The sequence below is a fragment of the Eurypyga helias genome, unplaced genomic scaffold (genome assembly GCF_000690775.1).
Source record: "Eurypyga helias isolate BGI_N326 unplaced genomic scaffold, ASM69077v1 scaffold22403, whole genome shotgun sequence".
Classification (NCBI taxonomy): Eukaryota; Metazoa; Chordata; class Aves; order Eurypygiformes; family Eurypygidae; genus Eurypyga; species Eurypyga helias.
This window is the reverse complement of record NW_010240860.1, coordinates 34,441-46,332: the sequence shown is the minus strand read 5'-3', so window position 1 is coordinate 46,332 and position 11,892 is coordinate 34,441. Positions and strand designations below refer to the sequence as shown.

General features: G+C 49.2%; 1 protein-coding gene across 1 annotated transcript in view; it reads left to right on the top strand.

Moving 5' to 3' along the window:
* Positions 1-869: 869 nt before the first annotated feature.
* LOC104507339 (uncharacterized protein C15orf52 homolog) overlaps positions 870-11,892 on the top strand; it is a gene marked incomplete at its 5' end in the record, with an annotated part of 29,475 nt that continues 18,452 nt past the window's right edge. Inside the window, 5 exons of the mRNA XM_010148584.1 lie at positions 870-983; positions 1,356-1,460; positions 2,221-2,283; positions 2,679-2,843; positions 10,432-10,581. Of these exons, the coding sequence (XP_010146886.1) occupies positions 870-983; positions 1,356-1,460; positions 2,221-2,283; positions 2,679-2,843; positions 10,432-10,581 (597 nt within the window). The remainder of the gene's footprint in view (positions 984-1,355; positions 1,461-2,220; positions 2,284-2,678; positions 2,844-10,431; positions 10,582-11,892) is intronic.

Below are 11,892 nucleotides of genomic sequence, written 5' to 3'. Positions count from 1 at the left end.
TCTCGATCCCTCCAACCCTTCCCGGCGCTGTGGGCAGTGTGCACTGTGCGTGGCAGCTGGGCTTGCTGCAGCGCTCCTGCGGCAGGTTTGCTGCGCAGGGCCACATGGCAAAGGCGTTGGGGCTGGGGGTAGCCTGTGGCGGTTAAAGTTGCGATGTCAGCAAAACAGGTATCCAGGCATGCAGCGTCTGCTCAGACATTCGGGGTTCCTTTCCTCCCCTCCTCAGCCTCACTTTGTCTTACCCAGCTCTCCGCGTGAGTGAAGGAGAGGGAGTAGATGGTCTCTGCACCATGCAGGTGCCATGCTGATAAGGAGAGCACAAAAATCTGTTTAAAAATAAACCTGTAGTGCCTTGGAGAGCTCAGCTTCTCCACCTTGCTCTTCATGCAGTCTGGATGATACGGATCAGCTCGCTGCAGTGAGTTGATATCAGCATTAATTTTTGCTAGACACTGCTGTCACTAGAATTTAAAAAATCCAATTTGTTATCCCCTGCGGTACACAAGGCGCTCTCTGAATGGAAATGGGGGAACTGATGTGCCTGAGAACACCTGCACCAACCGTAGGGAGAGGTGTCATCTACTGCATGCAGCTCAGCTGTGTGTTACCTCTGCAGCCTACTGACAGCCATGGTGGGATATCAGCTTTTTGCTCAATCTTACTGCTGAACAAGAACTGTAAGAAAAGTAAAGGTCAATTCTGTCAGGAAAAAAGTCAGTTTACAAGATAAAGTATTCTTTTTAATGGAGGACCAAGGGGAGAAGTGGCGGGGAGAGACTCTTCCACTTCGCACCCTGTCCAAACAGAAGGAGCAGGTTTTGTCCTGTTGGTGTGGTGACTGAGAAGAGTTTCGCTCCCTGTGTTTTCAGGATGCTGCTGTGGATGATGCAGTGTTACGGAAGAAAGAGCAGAAAGATGTTGAACTCGATAAGAAAATCCTGGCGTTGCGGAAAAAGAATGAAGCGCTTATACGAAGATACCAGGTGAGTCTGCAGGTGCTGACCTTCCCCAGCTCCGTTTTGGAGTTCACAACTCACAGGGTAAAGGAAATGATTGGCAGTGCCCAAGTGACTTTGTTATACAGAGAACATTTACATCGGAAAGTGTTCGGAGCAGATGGGCCTTTAGCTACAGCTCCTGAGTCGCATTAAAAATCAGGCTCACTGATGCTTGCTGTGCTGCTGCAGCTTCTCCTCTTGCCCCGCTAACTTTCTCGATCTCTATCAAACCTTTCCCACCCCTTCACCTCATATTGCCCTGACTTATTCCCCATCTGTCCTCCCCAGTGCCTTATGTCTATCCTCTTGGATGCATAGGAGGTTGCATCCTCAAGACATTTGATATATGTGTTTCAGGAAATAGAAGAGGACAAAAAACGAGCGGAGCAGGAGGGAATGGCGGTCACCTCCAGGAGACCCAAGCAAGACGGACTCACTATTACCATCACCAAAGCTCACAACGTAAGTGCTGCCTCTCCTTCACCACTGGCCAGCTCTCACTCCAGTCCTACCTCAGCAGTGACATCTCTGAAAGAGTGAGCCTCTTCAGCAAAGCTTTTTCAGGCATGGGACATAGCTCCTAAGCCCTCACAAAAGGATATAAAAACTCTGTGGAGTTGTATGCTCAGAGTAACTTTAACTGCTCAACATAAATTTCCAGCCATGCGCAGGCACCTGTACCCAAGCACGCAGAATTGAGAGGCAGAGGAAAGAATGTGAAAGGAACACTTGGCCCTGGATGCGTCCCTGGTGTGAACATTGCAGCGAACACGTAGGCAGAACCTGTCAGGTGTATGTGTGTCTCTGGGAGCACCAGGAACGCCTCTGAGGATGGCTGGGCAAAGTCATGGTCTCCTTAGGCTTTGTGAGTGAATGAAGCAAGCAGCCTTTGGTTGCTTTGGGGCTTCCCACAACTGGGGCAAATGCCGCAAGTCCCAGGTTTCCTTCCTAACCAGACCAAATCTGTGTCTGACACGTGCTGTCCATCCCTCCTGGCAGTGTGGGGTTTGGTAAACCACCTGGCCAGTCCTGCTTTAACCCCTGGGTGAAGCCCTCTGCCAGCGCGAGCGTGGAGCTTGCTGAGTCAGCCCACCCTCCTTCCATCCAGTCGATGCTCCCGGGTTGTTAGATCCAGGGTAGCGCGTTGCTCACGTCTCAACCACGCCCCGGCCCGTGCTCTTCTCTGGAGGTGCACTGTTGCACACATTTTTCTCTCATACAGGACCTGAAAGATGCAATTACCCAGACTGAACACTATGGACAAGATAGCCCAGCCCTCTCGATGGTGAGCACGACCCTCAGGAGCCATCCACTTGGCTTCCAAGGCCATCTCCATCAGGACTTAGGCTTTCCCGATCTAACTCAGAGTGCTGCAGAAAGAGATGAGGATGACATTTGTTTCCTTTAACTCTGGCATTTTAGACTGAAATGTCAGATTTGTAAGTGCAAAGGATTTTCCAGACCCGCTGTAGTTGTGGGTTTCGCTGCTGAGCAGACAACGAACCCCTTGTTCCCTAGGAATGTCACGGCACCGTGCCGGGCACAGAAAGCTTGCCTGGGGCAAGGCCTGCTTTTCCTGTAGCTGGCCTCCCCACTCGCGTGCAGGTGTTTTTGGGGAAGGGAATTGCATTGGTGAGCTGCAGCACCTGGGTTTGCTAACAGAAGTTACTCATTTTCCAGGACAAAAGGGTGGTGAGTGAGAAATGGGGGAACCCTTGTCCTACGAGCCCTGGGTTCGGCATTGATAGCGAGGAAGAGGAGGAGGAGGAGGAAGCAGATCATATGTTCACATTCAGGATGGGAAAGAGGATGCAGCTGGCTGTTACCATGGACAACAAAGCCAAGGTGAGTAGAAAAGAGGATTCCTCTTACACTGCAGCCTCTTGACTTACAAAGAGGCTTCTGTTCTGCCTCTCACTTGAGCTTTCTGCTCAGCATGTTGCCTGGTGTCTTGTCTCCAAAGAGAATAGTTCCCTTCCTGCTCCTTCTCTCTCATTTCTCAGTCATTCAGCATAGCCTCAGTCTTCACCTCGAGTTGCCGCGCGCTTTCCTCCCCACATCTGATTCACAGGAATCAGCCCCCAAGCTTTGCTAAACCTCCCAGGGGCTCCAGCCAGCCATGCGTAGCCAGTGCCCTTTCTGAGAGATCAGTCACCTCATTGCCCTCCTGGGCCACCAGCAGGTTTGTTAAACTGTTGCTGTGCCTGGAAAGAGGATGGAAATAGGTGGGAGCTTGGACAGATCTAGCTGCATTTCTCCCCAGCTATTCCCAGGGAGGCAGTGATGTTTGGGGATAAAACCAGCATCATTTCTCCCCGCTACTGTGTTCCAGAAAGTCCCAAATGCCAAAGAAAACAGTGTGATGTGAGTATCTGTTGCAGCTGCCAACGTGATGGGCAGAAAATGTGACCCAGTATTTGCAGGCTTAATTAAAAACCATGCAAAGAGGCAAAAGTAATTGAAAATGCTACTTCGTTTTTTAAATCCCAAAACATCCCCTCCTGGGTGCTGCCCCGTTCCTTGCGGTGTCTGTGCATCTGGATGGAACGATCTGATGGCAGCTTTGGCATGTCAGGACTTATTTGCTGAGAAGGGTTTGATAAAACTTTGGCAGTTGTCATTGGCAGCTCGTCCAAGGAAGTACGTGCCTGTATGAGCTTCACACTCTATTTTCTTCACTTGGGGTGTATCTCGGTATGATCTTGTTGTCACTGGAGTTAGTGTGTTTGACCACTGAGATAAATAGGAACAAGGATCAGAATTGCCACCTTCCTTGGAAAAATGTGTATCAGCGTGCACAGGTGCACCCGGATGGGAACTCGGGGAAGCTCTCCCGTTAGTGAGAGATCTCTGGAGGGAGATGGTTGCTGCAGGTGATATTTGTTGCTGTTGAATGAATACAAGTGGCAATCTTACCTATTTATTGATGGGGACTAAGGAGACACCAGTGAGATGATGGGAGGCACAGCCCCTTTGCGCTGACCATGTCAACGTGGAGGGGACGGGAAGCCTCAGCTGGCCCTGCACCTCGCTGAGGCCTGGGGGTGGACAAGGCGAGCTCCTGCCTCCATCGCGGCAGCGCTGGGAAAAGGAAACGGTGGCAGCAAATGCTGCTCCCCTGGGTCCCCTTTCAGGCAGAGCAACATGCTTGGCCCACAAGATGAGAGCAGGCTTTTTTGAACCGAGGTCCAAGCCAAAGAGATTCCCCAGGGTAATGAAGCAAAACCTCACCCTTCCTGCTAGCCTGGTGCTTTGGGGTAGGAGTGCTGAAAACCTTGGCTCTACACAAAAGGCAGAGACATTTCTCCCTCTGATGCAGCTTGGAAATATTTTTCTGTGTGCCTCGAATGCCTTTTTCTTTCTGTTTCTCCGTGACCTAGTTACCCTTTCTTTCCATGAAGAAATAGACCACAATAACTGCGCCACTCTCAAGTCATTATATGTTACCTTGAAGGAACGGAATCATTTAGGAAATAATGCACCTTTCAGAACAATTTTTCAGGAGAAAGGGCCTGAGGCCTCTCACTGCCTGTGTTCCAGATAGATTACCAGTAGCGCGAGCATCCCCTTCAAACGAAATCTCATTCCAGCACAAACAAACCACCTCCTGATGTAAGGGGAAAAATTCTGGTTTTTCTTAGAACAGAGGGCACACAGCAATCTGACCGTCCTCATTACTGACGGAGCTGTACCAATACAGTCCTTGAGAGTCTCCGCAAGGTTTCTCCTGGCTATGGAGCTCTGCACGGGGCACTTATATTTGAGGCAATTACATCCGCAGAGCGAGCGGCTCTTGCAGACAAGCTGCGTCCCCCGTAGCCATTTCCATAATCTATAGCTCAGAATTCAAGTCCAGGATGGGGATTTGTATTAGCACAAAGCACTGGCAGCTAAATCGCATTGCTGCCTTAAACTCTGTGCCAGTGTTTTCCAGCTTGGCCAATTAATAGACCCCTGAGATTTTTCTGCTGGAAACGCAGACCTCTGGAAATTTCCCGTAAACTTCACGTCCGATGGTATATACACATTTGCTGCATTAACTGCCTTTCGCAGGCCTTAGCAGTCCTCCACGCTCTCCTGAGTGTTGGTGTAAAGCACAACCCAGCAGCCTGACTTGATGACAGAGGAAAACTGATTTATTGGTGAATGTTCCAGTGGCATCAATCCAAAACCTTCCTTGAGTTACTTTAAATATAGTTTTCAAAATGAGTGAGTAGGAAGCGCGTGGGACTGTAATGGGTGAGTGGGAAAAAATATTAGGATTTTGGACAAAACTGTGTTTGATATCATGTGGAGTACAAGCTTATTTGTTGCTGCTGCCCTGTTAAAGCATCCTCTGGGCAGCTGAAGGTTAAAAGAGGGTAGATAATTTGCTTCAGCTTCCCCCTGAGCAAGGCTTACCAGGTGTCCCTGGAGAGACTTGCTTGGTGGTACTGGGATGGCTAAATGGGCCATCACCATCCTTCCTATGACCGTTGCAAGGTTCCAGCAACAGAGTAGCTGGGCTGGGCAGAAAACCATTGCCATTCGGTCCTAACTATCACACATCACTGTAGAGCAAGAAGCCCCAAAGGAAAGACAGCTGGAAAATCACATAAACTGGACATTAGTCCAGGATTTCCCCTTGTTCTTTTTCCTGCCCCTCCTCAGACGGGTATTTTTGCAATCTGAGACATACCTCAGACGTCGGATGGGCACTTCTCAATTTATGGTTTGTCAGTGGATTGCGACAAGGGAAGCAGCATAGTTTTGCCTGACTGCAGCTAAACAGCTAAGTGCCAGAGGCTCGAATCTCCCGCAGGCCGAGAGTGAGCTGGGCCGGGCCCTGCGGAGGGGAAGAGGTGGCTCTGCCAGGCACTGCCTGCTCTTTGGGCCCCACTCTCTGTTCCCGTTGGCTCTGCGTGGGCACTTTCCTCATCTGACATCTCTCACCTTGGGAGCAGCCCACTGCGGGCCAGGATTTCCCACTGTGGGATAAGCAGTCTAGGAAATCACTCGTGTTCTTAAAATAATAAGCAAGTGAAAGAAGACACATCAGTATTTTGAGCAGATTGTGCCTTCAGGCGTTGCATCTTAGCTGGAAGCAATATGGGGAGCAAGGAAGGGAGGGAGAGAGGGTATTGCCTAGAAAAGCTGGTGGTCTCCCAGCCTGTATGTCTGTAGCTATCACAGCTCTGCTAAAGAGATATTTCCTGTGTCAGCCTCTGAGTTTTCCTTGCCATCTGCTCAGTAAACTGCAGGGTTTAATGGCTTTGCCAACGTGCCAGCCTTCCCCCTGTGACTTTTAACATCTGACAGCCCAGGGAAGGTGCCGCCTCCCTGTAAACCCAGCAGTGCTTTTGGGGCTTCCGTCCTGCTCACGCTGGTCAGGTACAAGGCCCTCTGCGATGCTTTGCTGGTTTTCGGGTAGCAGCTTTGCTGCCGCTTACACTCAGGGCCCGTGTCCCTCCGCAGGATGGACTCTCTCCAAAAGCAAGCGATGAAACCACCTTCCAAACACACCTGCCCAGTGCTGGGCCTTCCTGGCAAGAGTTATTTGTGGCCATGTTCTTTGTCTAAAGGACAGGCCGTCACCTCCTAAACAGTGAGGAGCTCTAGGGAACAGCTGTTGACTTAAGCTAGAATTAATGCTTGGTGTACAAGTTAGGGATCAATAGCTTGCTATTCCCTTGCTAAGCCATCACTGGCCTTACTTTCTTAATAACACCACCCCCCCACCCCCATTAACTAGAATGCTAAACACCTCCTGTTGGTGCTCTGGTTAGGGTGGAGCAGCCTTGTATACACCAAATCCAAAACAGGGGACCTGCCTTTGTCCCTGTCGTGACTCCACTCACATTTCTGGCGTTAAGTCACAGACCCATGTAGGGGGCCTCAAAAAACTGCTAAGCATTTTAATTCCATGTCTTCAGGCATAAGAGTTCAGTTTTCCTTATCAAGGGGAACTGTGAAGCACACACAAGGATGCCGATCACTTCATCCTTTCTAGCTGTGGGAGAAGGTTTAAATAGAAAGGCTCAGGACTGGTTTTCGTTACCTCTTCATCGCAATGGGAAGTGTTTTGGAACACACGTGATTCAGTTAGCATAACTGTGCAAGCTACTGTGTAAGAGGTGTCCATTTACAGTCTTTAATGAGAGAGTTAAGTAAAACTGCATTTTCCTGTCTTCATCACAAGGTAGGAGCACCGGCATGGCCTGCTAGTGCTGATACACAGTAGCTTCCTAAAATGACCATGTTGATACTGCATTTCTGAGCTACTAGATCATTTCAGCATAACTGCCGGCATGAATGAGACCAGAGGATACTCTTGTGGCCACAGACATTGCCCCATGAACCCAGAGGGGATGGCAGGAGAAATTTGTAGCTTCCAATTATCCAGCCCAGCTCTGTGGTCTGACATACAAGACCAAGATAGTCTGTTCACAAGGTTAATTTTTACTTCCACCCGCATGACTAATACTGATTTGACATGATGGAAAACCACACTGGTTTCTTCGACTGCAAGCAGAAGTCCTACGCTGACCGTTCTAATTCGTCTCCAGTTTCACTGAAATTTAGGAATAAAATACATTAATCATAAAACATAAAAAGGACTTGAAATATCCATTTCATTTTAAAACATCTTGTGTTTGTGTTGGCTAATAGTTCTGGGAATGGAACTATGTCACCTTTGGAAGTGATGTGATTCAGTCAGTCAGAAGCAGGTGCCACTTAAAAGTGTCGTGGCTGACGGCTCCTGAATTCTGGTCTGTACTACTTGGTTCTAGTTGTATAAAAGCCAGAGCTGCAGAAAACAGGCAGAATTACTAAACCTGTACTTGTATATTAAATCCACTACTTGCATACCTCTGCACACGTGCATGCACTGCAGGTGAGCTTTGGCTTTCCTGACTCCATCCCTGCGTGCCCAGGTCCTGCTCCTGTAATATTCCTTGACAGCCAGTCCCTTTCCACCTCCTACACACTCGCTTTTTGCATTTAAGTTCAACCAACAGCTCCCTGGCTCTTTCCACACCAGCTCATTTTCTTGTACAACAGCTTATGTCCTTGTGCCTTGTCCATGAAAACCAGTCAGGTCTCCTGGGCTCCTTTCCCCTTCAAGACACCATCCTGCAAGATCCTGCGTTCCAATTCCCTGAACAAGTCAACGTCTGCTCTCCAGAAGCCCGTGGTCTCTAGTCTGCTGCTCACCCTCCTTACTGCTCTCAGGCTCCTAAAATCCGCCGTCTTCTGGTCACTGCTGCCAAAGCTGTCGTCGACCTTCACATGTTCAACCAGTTCTGGCTTTATTTTAGGAATCAGGCAGTCACTCGCTAAGCTGCAGTAATGCAATCACTTGTAACGTCACGACTGCAGTGGGATGTGGAATTAAGGGCAGTTTAGCATGCCCTGTTCGTGGAGGGGGAGCAAAGCTAGGCTTTCACAGCACGTCACATTCTGGTTTTAAGTTTCTGTCTCTGCCTGGTCCCTGATAAAATCATCTCCTTCTTAAGACAGATACAGAGTCTGAAGTCTTTAAAAGAGCTCACAGAGGTTGTAGGTATGGGGGCTTTTCCAGGACATGTATCCTGGCTGCAGGTGAAAGTACACCTAATCGTCAGGCTGTGGTAGATGCCAAGACAGTTGTACTCTGTACTTGTGTGCCTGTTCTCCGGACTATCAGATTTTACTCTCTCAGGAGAAAGATCTTGACATGCCTGGGGCTGGCTCACAGGTGTTGGTCCACAGCAGCAGTCAAAGCAGGAGGCTGCACTGACACCAACACAGGGAACAGCACAGAAGGTACGAGAATGGCATTGACAGATTGGCAGCAGATCCTTGCTTTGAGAGAACATGTGGCTTCAGTTATTTCAAGAAAAGCAGAAATAGCAAGGGTCCTGCTAAGGGCAGCAAAACTTGTCAGGAGGTACAGCTGACACCTAAACCAGAGCTGTATGTACTCAAGGGAGCGTATGAAAAGGTTCCCACCACGTCACCCAGCTCTGGCAGACAGAACCAACGGCAGGGCAGGGACCCGCTCCTCTCATGTGCTCCACGCTAACTCAAGAACTATCTCTGCTGAGACAGCAAAATCACACAGATGTGGAAGAAGAATAAACAAGTGACTGCAGGCCTGATGCTGGAAATGTGCCAGTACCTCCTAAAACATTTAGCATCTGTTAGGAAGCTCAGTGACTGGACAAGTGATAAAAAAGGTCCTGCTGACGGAGGCTGTCTGCAGCAAGGCTCCCTCCACGCTAACATCTGCACTTCTGGCAGAGCCAAGTGAAGACGGGGCTGATGCGAGACATCTTGATATCATGTGTCACGGCAGATTCACTGGTGCTTGCAAGACTTTCACATGAATCTGAGGTCAGTGTGTGCTGTTTGTTTTTGAAACCAAGCAACAAAGAGTTCCCAAGTTTTACTCGTTTATTTGCGATTTTAAGCTCCTTTGGAATCAAGGTTCCAGTATGTGTAGATGTCCAAGGAGAAAAACACAGGAAAATACACCATCCTTTAAAAAGGGCAGCTTCTGGGGTTGTTCATCCCTGGTGAAGTCGGGCAGAGGAATCATACAGATGGAGAGGGAAGAAAAAAGGTCAGCGATAAAGACGGGAATGACTTGCTAAGTCTCCCATTCCCCTGTAAGGCAAAAATAAAAAGGCACATGATGGAACTGAAAGATGATACTTTTAGATGAGAAAAAGTATGTATTTTTTGTACAAAAGATGTGCTCATTTTATGGAAGCGAGGGCTGAGGGCACTGGCAGGAGCTTAGCCAGCAACAAAGATAATGAACAAAATAAGAACCAGATGTAAATCCATGCAGCAAAGTCAGGAACTGATACAGACAGCTGGAAATAATATCTGCAAGGGGCAAACTGCCCTTGTTCAAGGAGTTTACATATCAGTTTTCTAAACTATTCCACTGCTCAATAAATCATTCCAGAAATATGAAGGCACAATAGATGAGGATGATAAATTATCGAGTGTTGATACTCTTCAGGGTAGTAACTGCTTTGTGGGCAAGGTTGGAGAGAAACCGCTGCTCCCTCCTCTTTCACCCACGAGGTTTCTGCTCCAGTGTAGCCTCACATTTTATTGGGACATGTTGTTGGTGACAGGACAACTTCACGTCTGTTTCAAGGACAAAAATGCAAGAGGAGGTTACCTGTCTAAAGCAAACTCGGCTCTCGGAGTTCATGCTGCAAAGCATCTGAACAGGGTAAACCCCCCCACACCTAGTTGTGCTCTGATAAACACGCCTGTGTAACACTACGTGTGCCTTAAAGTAGGGTGGCAGCCTTATAAACCAGGAAGACTCTCTGGCTCATGTTTCTGTTCTGCCACACCAAAACCCTTTGCAGTTTTGAGGACGGCCACTCTCCGAGGAAGGGCACTGCACAGGGCTGAGGGAGGTGTCATTAACTCATCCTGTCCTTTGCAGGGCAAGCGCATCGTCAGTGAGAAACGTGCCGAGTGCTTCCCTGGCCCGGGCAGAGTACCAGACCTGAGCGAAGAAGAGACAGACCATTTGGTGGCTTTCCGCCGGGGGAGGAGGATGCAGATTGCCATCACCATGGATAACAAGGAAAAAGTAAGTGCATTGCGAACGGCTGGGCTGCAGCACAGCAGGGGTGTCCACTGATTCTGCTGGCATGAGAAGGGCCATGGGGACAGGTTAGGAGCTTGCCCAGCACCAGGACACTGGGAGAGACTATATATTGATAGTGTGGAGCTTATCACTGTAAAACTCTCCAGCTTCCATCTGCTGTGGGAGAGGAAAGGCTTTCCCCTCTCTGTGATCCTAGCTAGAGCTAGCAGGCTTTTAAACAAACTAGCACCATAAGAAATGTCAAATGCTGGCTTGGGTGGATTGATGGAAGCAGTGCCTGATATGGGGCAGCAATCTCGCCTCCTGTCTCTTACCACCACCTTTTTGGGACCCTACAGCAGATTAGTCAGGAGCGCTGTCCTCTTGGCTCACGGCCCAACTTAAAAGTTAACAGAGCTGGGCAATATCTGCTTCTAAACCCACCTCCTGCTGTGCCAGGCCATAACCTTCTGGGTGAGCTGGCTGAACTTTGTTAATCTTTGAAACATATTTCAAATACCTCCTTGCAAATACCCTCCTCTTTACACACTCAGAGGCTTGTGATATTTTCCTATTTGAGAGTTTGCACAGATAAGTAAGAATGCCGGCAGCAAACAGGGTCAGCAAGGCTGTGAAGGAAAACAACACTTGGCGTAGCTGCCAAACACACCCAGGAATACTGGGAGACCTATGCAGCACCCTCTGGGACAGCAGCCAACCATCTGCTAACTGCCCACGTTAATCTTCAGCTTCTACTCCTCCCTGGAGCTTACCTAGGTTCCAAAAGCCCATGTGCTCCTTTCTCATGGCTACCACACAGCCTTTTGAGTGCCGTAATCCTCGGACGGGCTGTCTGATAGCGCCACCAGTAACTATCCGTGTCTGGACCTGATGTGGGACGAGTGACCCCGCCATGCCCATGCTGTAGCTGTCCTTGCGGCTGTCAGTGTAATTCCGTCGGGTGCAGGGCCAGTCTCTCCACTTCTGCTCTTGCTGGGCTTGGTTAAACACTTGTCTCTGAGGTCACTGAGGCTGGGACTGTGCTAGGAGAGAGCAGCAGGAGTGCCTAGAATTTGGTTGCAGATCCTGAGCCCTGCCTTAAAAGTGTATGGACAGCCCTGGAAAAGGTAATATCCACATGCTTTTATTACTGCCCATGAAATCTGAGGCTGAGGGTCCACAGATGTGATTTTGGCGATGCCTTGATCCCCAGAGCAGTGAGATTCAGAGCGTGCATGCGAGCAGGCCTGCAGCTGCACTAGCTTAAAGCCACGTCTGCCTACACCTTTTTCCATGAACCACTGAAGAGCTGCT